This window comes from Coregonus lavaretus, assembly GCF_964263955.1.
Source record: "Coregonus lavaretus genome assembly, chromosome: 19".
Classification (NCBI taxonomy): Eukaryota; Metazoa; Chordata; class Actinopteri; order Salmoniformes; family Salmonidae; genus Coregonus; species Coregonus lavaretus.
Genome location: NC_140006.1, coordinates 26,671,354 through 26,678,281, shown reverse-complemented (window position 1 = coordinate 26,678,281; position 6,928 = coordinate 26,671,354). Strand labels below are relative to the sequence as shown.

General features: G+C 39.1%; 1 protein-coding gene across 1 annotated transcript; it reads right to left on the bottom strand.

Annotated features, from left to right (window-relative positions):
- Positions 1–4,479: 4,479 nt before the first annotated feature.
- Positions 4,480–6,168, bottom strand: LOC311146747 (transmembrane protein 53-like). Its single transcript, XM_084183311.1, has 3 exons — positions 5,994–6,168; positions 5,616–5,719; positions 4,480–5,506 (listed from the first exon to the last, which is right to left on the bottom strand). Exons 1-3 carry the CDS (start codon positions 6,046–6,048, stop codon positions 4,808–4,810), a joined length of 858 nt encoding a protein of 285 aa, XP_084039437.1. The 5' UTR covers positions 6,049–6,168; the 3' UTR covers positions 4,480–4,807.
- Positions 6,169–6,928: the final 760 nt, after the last annotated feature.

The following is a 6,928-nucleotide window of genomic DNA, read 5'->3' as shown; positions in this document are numbered from 1 at the left end:
CTAAATGTGGGTAGAGGAGCAGTATTACTATACTACATTTATTATAACACCTTGCTATATGCATGGTGTTGCTGTTATTTTGTTTTTAAGGAAGGAACTTGATTTGGTCAGAATTACAACGTATTTAACCTACTGAATGTTGAATGGAAATCAAACTCAGTGAACCTAAGTCATGACTTCAATAATAAATCTAAATGTCATATTTTGCCTCATCATATCAGCGCACATCATCTGAGGAGAACAGACATATGTGAATGATTCCATCTACATCATTCACTGATATAAAATTGGTTTATAGCAGTCCTCGGATAATGCATTGGCCTATTGCTTGCAAAATGTAATAAATCAAAATACAGTGTTCCACCTCAAAAAGCCTCTGCTTAAATCAGACATATAACCTGACATTAAACTGAGCAAAAGCAGCCTCTGAAAGACATAACTCTGGTGAAAGAGAGATCATTCTCTCTTTTAGGTTTAGTGCTACTGTACATGTTTGATGGTCTACACAGCAGGCAGTGTACTGGTCACACAGCCATCCGTATTTAATACGGCCATTTATTTAAGGGACATTGTACTGACTGAGTCCTACAAGAAACTTTGGAAAACCCATTAGCTCCTGTGACCAGCATTGATTCACATCATCCAATCTCATGTTATTGAGCAGGCACTGCACCCTGAAGAGCAAGACTAGAAATTCTTGAGACATATAGAAATGCTTGAGACCCCATGAAACAATCATTCCAAGGCTGATGCCTATTTGTAATCCATTGCGGAAAATGCCCTGCATGCAACAGAAGAGATGTTCAGCGTCACAAAAGAGGTCTTCATCTCGGACAGGCCGTCCTCCCCAACTTCTGATCCGACGAAACCTAGACTAGCTCTTATTGAAGCGACGATGGCTATATTCTCCAGAGCAGACAAATTCAGGTAAGTTCGATAGATAGATGTTTAACTAGACTTTCTAGGAAGGTAAGTAAGTGCAATTTGTGTCTTCGCAGATGTAAAAGTTCCAGCTCAACAGATAGTGTCCATCTCGCTTCTCCTCCTCACATCTCGAGCAACATCACGAGTCCGAGTGACCTAAAAGTAAAATAAGTCGCAAAATAATTAAGTGGATGGCACATTAAAGAATTCAACCAAACAGCGACTCTTTAAAACATTGACATGTCGATTCTTTGAAGTTTGCACATTAAAGTAAGTGTTTGATGCAATGCAAACCAACATAGGCTCAAATGCAAAGGCTGTAGTAAAACTTAGTTCTCAAATATATGGTTTTAACAGGGTATTTCATAAGATATGATTGTTTGATATTATCATTATACAACAGGAGGTTGGTGGCACCTTAATAGGGGAGAACAGGCTCGTGGTAATGACTGGAGTGGATTCAGTGGAATGGTATCAAATACATCAAACACATGGTTTCCAGCTGTTTGATGCCATTTCATTTGCTCCGTTCTGGCAATTATTGTGAGCCATTCTCCCCTCAGCATCCTCCACTGCGATGGTACAATAAGATGTGGACTTGGCTGCTGTTTAGCTACACCTGAGTATTTGGCTGAGTGTGTACTTGCCTTCCAAATGTTTCATTGACTGATTGGTTAATTCATTATTATAGTATTGTTAAAAAGGAACAACAGGAAATCATTGTAGGTTTAGTGCTACATGGTTGATGGTAGAGACATATATGAGACTATCAGATTAAACTGAGAAAATGTTGCTTGATTGCCAAATTCTACCACTTAACACCATTCATCTTGGTGCTTGCCTTGCTTGCTGTATGAACGCTGAGCGTCTTCTACTGTAAGGAGCTTGACAGTGGCCATTTTCCATGGAAGAGGAGGCGAAAGAGGCCCATTGACCCCTCTTCACCACAATTTTCCCTCATTGTGTCGAGACTTCATTAACTTCTAGGGCAATTTCGGTGCATTTTCAGATCAGAGCAACCTCCTTAGAGCTTCGACTGTCAGTAACACAGCCTGACTACTGTTACCTCAATGAAAGCCTATCATAAAGGCATTGCGGTTCTTTGAAGGCCATTGGATGGTAAAATTGTGTAAAATAATATACTGTAAAATACACAACTAAATGTGAACAATTACCCTTTCTATATTTCAAGAGCAATGAGAAAGTTTACAGTGCTTATAAACATTTAAATAAAAAATAATATATTGTGTAGTCTTTGTATGTATTGTGGTGAGACGCTGAAGAAATACTGTTGTTGAAAATAATGGTTAAATGCTGCCCTCCACAGGCATAGGCATGTTACTGTGGTCCAGTGTGGACACAATACAGCTCAACAACTACTATAGGCCTATGTGAACACATGGATCTGCCCTGCTTCGTTTTCCAGAATTTGACTCACAACAATGCTGCCATTATAGTACCTATAGACCTTGCCTGTTAGTGAACAGATTGAATAGATTGATACTTGGATGAGTATATGAACAATGGTTTGATATTTTGTAGAAGGTTTTTCACAGGTTTTTGTAAGACATTTGCTCCGTAACTTTTTGCACATAGACAAATGTTGGTGAATCACTCAAATAGAATATTGACCAACAGAGAATCTCTGAATAGTCCCCTTCATGTACTGCTAAAATCACAGAACAACACCTTTGTTTATTCTTTACTCTTTTTAAAGTTTTTAATTAATAAACTAGAAACAAAACACCAGATGAGGAGGGTTTCGAAAAATTATAAAGTTATACTTTTTTATTACAGATGACAAGTGTATTTGTGACGACTTCAGCTGACATTTCAATTTTCACCTGACATTTATTTTCTCAAATTACAACCAATCCTACACTGTACCTCTATTTCAACTTTACCTCATTCGCATCAGCTGATTGAGGCTAGAGGCAAAACCATTTAAACAAAGCATGTCATCAACATTTGTTTTGATGTAATTAGAATAAAGCCCCCCATTTATGCCTCATATCAACATTTTGAGAAAATAAGGCAGGAATATTAAGGTCATAGAAGCTAAAGAAAATAAATGTCTACAAAGAGAAAGAACACACACACACACACACACACACACACACACACACACCTATCCCTTTAATGTTTGTATAATTGGCACACCATTACTATTAGGAGCAGTGTGTATGAGTCTGTATTGTCACAGAGTTGGCCATAGTTTATCCACAAATCACCTCAGGAATTATTTCATGTCTTTAGTAATATTGCAATTCAGACTTTCATTAATTGGGAACACCATCCAAATGGTTATTCATGCTTGCTCTTCATGTCATTATTTAGATCCAGACATGTTGTCTCCTTGCTTTGTTAACCACCTCCAGCATTCTAACAGCACATTTATATTTGTCTTTCTGTTGAATGAAAAGTTCAAACCTTAAACTCAGAGAGCCAGTTAGGTTTAAAATCAGGTCAGCAGGAAGTGTCTGCATCGCTGTCAAACATTTCCAAAACAACCATTTGGCAACATGAGCCATGCAGCCACCCAACCCAAGCCAAGGGAACAAAAATAATCTAGTATGCACTCCAATAAGTGATGTTCATCTGTCTCTGCAGATATATCAACTTTTCCCTTCTCCTTTTCCTTCGAGTGGCTCTAAATGATGTATGAAGTGCCAGGGTGAGCCTTCTGGAGAGACAAATGCCAATGACTCGCTCCAAAATGTCAAACATGACAGTCAGAGACATTCAATAATCATATCTGCCTGACCAATTCAGAGCCCTGCTCTTCAAACTATCGCTGATGTCTGGTGAGGCAAAGGCTGAGTTTATCTGCCTTGAGGTAACATATCTCTCTTTAGACAAGGCCAAAGGTAGCCACGCACAATCTGCAGTGCTAGGTTGAGTGGAAGAGGTCTTCCATCGCAGCATATAAATATAAAAAGTCAAGTCAGAAAGAATACCTACAAATGACCTTTTGTGTGATGCAATATTTACTATTTCAGTATAAAGTAAATATCAATGCTACACTGCATTACCATAACTGAGACATGTTATTTAAATGTAATCAAGTGTTTATAGCGGCAATCAGCAGTTAAAACAATAGCAAAGCGTCTCCCCACTCGTTTTAATAAAAAGCAGAGGAACGGGGTTGGAGAAATGTAACCACTATCAAATTTATAGACAGAGCTATGGATGCAAGGACTGACCATCCATGATAAACATTATAGTTTCAACCATGTTTTGAGGCTATACAGTGTTTGTTTGCATTTACTTTGTTTACAAACATTGGAGTAAAACAAGCTTAAATGTTGGGTTCTGATGGGGTATGACAGTTGAACTAAGCTAGTGAGGCATTTATAAGTTATATTCTTCAAGAATCAATGGGAACATTGATTTATAAGTCAAAAAACAGATGTAGCAACTGCTGATTGCCCCTTTAAACATATCATTTCACAAGAAACTTAATTCATGCAAGGGCCATTGCAAACTAATTGTCAATTTTCCAAAGTAATCTACAGTTCCACATTTTTAACCAAGAAGACCAAATGAAATGCAAATGATGAAAATGCTTTTTTAATTGTAAAACACATGTTTAGTAAGTACATTAATTCTTAGTCAATCACATTCTCTTGAAGACATCAACAAGTGGATTAAAGATTTAAGATTCACAAATGGTACCAATCAAATTTCACCACGCCGGCAATTTGGTTATCACCTGTATAATTTTGCTTTGTTGTCTTCAACTCCTAAAACTTTAGCATTTGAAATAAGGTGTCCAGTGGAGCTGCAGATTTCCTAGTACAGATTTACACATGTGTAACTTTACAGTAGAATCACAAAAATATAAGTGCCATAGACTTTTGAGAAATGTTACAGTAGTGTGCTTTCAATGCTGGATCAAGTGTCGCTTTTTTGTTTGGGTCCCTTCTGAATCCTTCATACAGTTGGTCAGGAAAGCCAGGCATCGCTTGGAGTACTCCTCTGGAAAGTCACGGAAATGGCTCACATGGGCAGGGGTTTTGAAGTCAAAACTTTCAACAGACACGCCTTTCTCCTTTAGAGCCTTGACCATGAGCTCAACATCACTGTTCCGAATCACTCGATCAGCTCTGGAGTACAGGTACAGCTGGGGCCAGGTAGGAGGGCACTCCCGGATGGCATCGTAGTGGTCCTTGTGGATGTACTTGGTCACAGGATATAGAACCACCCTAAGCAGGAAAACTGTTACAGCAAACAGTGCCAAGAGAACATACCTCAACATCACATTGATTTTGGGTCCCAGAGTGTCTGTAAGAGCCCGTAATGCCCCCCTCACATTTCCACTGCCTGGGGCACTGTCCACCACAGTTCCAACTATACATAGGGTGCTGAACTGTTTATGATTGTGCAAGAGCTCAACAATGTAGCGGTAAAGCATGAATCCCCCATTGCTAAACACATGGAAAAATATGGGACTGTTTTCCACTTCGTAATCATAGAGTATCTCAAGCAGTTTGTGGGCAGTGTTACTCAGCTCCTTGTAGCCAAAAGATTCAGAGATGAATACTGTCTTCAAGGGCGCTGTGTAGCAAATAGTGACACAACCCTGGAACAAAATGGGGGAAAGGTAAGTCACACATTAATAATGAAGTAGATTAATAATTCCTTGAAATGACAGGAAACATTAACCCCCACAATAATAGTTTAACTCCAACCTGTTCGTTATAAATGGAGCTGTACTTGGCAAGATGTTTGTCTCTGCAGCCAGCCCATCCCAACAGTATGACAACTGGTTCATTTGTTCCATGCCAGTGTCTATCTGAAAGGAGGGAAAAAAAAAACTATTCTCTGATTAGTAAGCTAGTTAGCTACTTAACCAGGACAATTAATTTAGCTAGCTAGCAAGCAGCCTTTGAGTTTGTCCAATTCAGCTGTCACTGAATTATTATGGACAAACCTGCCAGTGCCAACGTTGACTAAATAGCTCATACCATGGCTCTGGGTGACACTCAGGTGACAGCTAATTTAGCTAGATGCGTGTTGTTAGCTAGCGAGCTACCCTAGCAAAGCTATATCGACAACAAATTGCTCACCCGAGATCAATGCATCTGGAAACACAATGTTGTAGTCCATGCCATCATTTGCCATTTTGTATCCGGTTATAATCTCTGTTTCCCTTTTGCTATACGATTCATTTGGCTGATGTGTTAGCTGAACCTTTTTCGCAGGTTTACTCGCCGCCACTCGCTAGGAAAGTCAAAGGGTTGTAGTAGTTCGTTCATTGGTTCGCGTTCCCTTCACCAGACAGTCAGTTCCATGTTCCTCCATGAGATGGCGTACAATGTCCATATTTGAGTTTTCAAGCTTCTGTAGAAAAACAAATCGAATTTTTCACTCAGAATAACATGGGAATTATTTGACAACATTATGCAATCTGTGGAATAATAATTTAGTCAGTTATGACTTTATTTAATTGGAACAAAATCGATTCACCAAATTATGTGATTAGTGTTGTAGTAGAGTGATATGTGAAATAACTGTAAATTAGAGTCAATGCATAGTAGAGGGAAATGAGTATTCACAGCTGGTCAAATTATTATATACTTTCAAACTACTATCAATATTAGAGCTAACGCAGTAGATAATAAAATACCGTACATTACACACCACTCCATCATAAACAAAAACAGTGTCGCATGCTCGTCCCTGAATGGAAGCTTCAGCTGTCAATCTGGACGTTAAAAGGCGGAGGAGGGCACTTAAGTGGGAGTGTTGAAGGAGCCAGCCAACACTGCGCAGCAGAGCTGTCAAATGGTTGAAATATCTAACCACCGCAGACGGCAATTGTGTCTTACTAATGAGAAAACAAAATGCCACATAAGGGGGACTGTGCGTTTACGTTTTGAGGTCAGCTATAATTCGTGTAGTTAGCTAGAGTTACTTCGGCGTTGGCTGCATAACTTCTCGTTTGTTAGCAAACTGGAGTGGCTAACGTTAGCTAGCCTCTCGTCTTGTTTGGACTGTTGAC

Coding starts and splice junctions, on each gene's coding strand:
- LOC311146747 (XM_084183311.1), bottom strand. CDS start 6,048: ATGGCAAATGATGGCATGGACTACAACATTGTGTTTCCAGATGCATTG. Junction 5,720..5,993: donor TCCAGATGCATTGATCTCGG/GTGAGCAATTTG, acceptor CCCTCCTTTCAG/ATAGACACTGGCATGGAACA. Junction 5,507..5,615: donor GCTCCATTTATAACGAACAG/GTTGGAGTTAAA, acceptor ATTTTGTTCCAG/GGTTGTGTCACTATTTGCTA.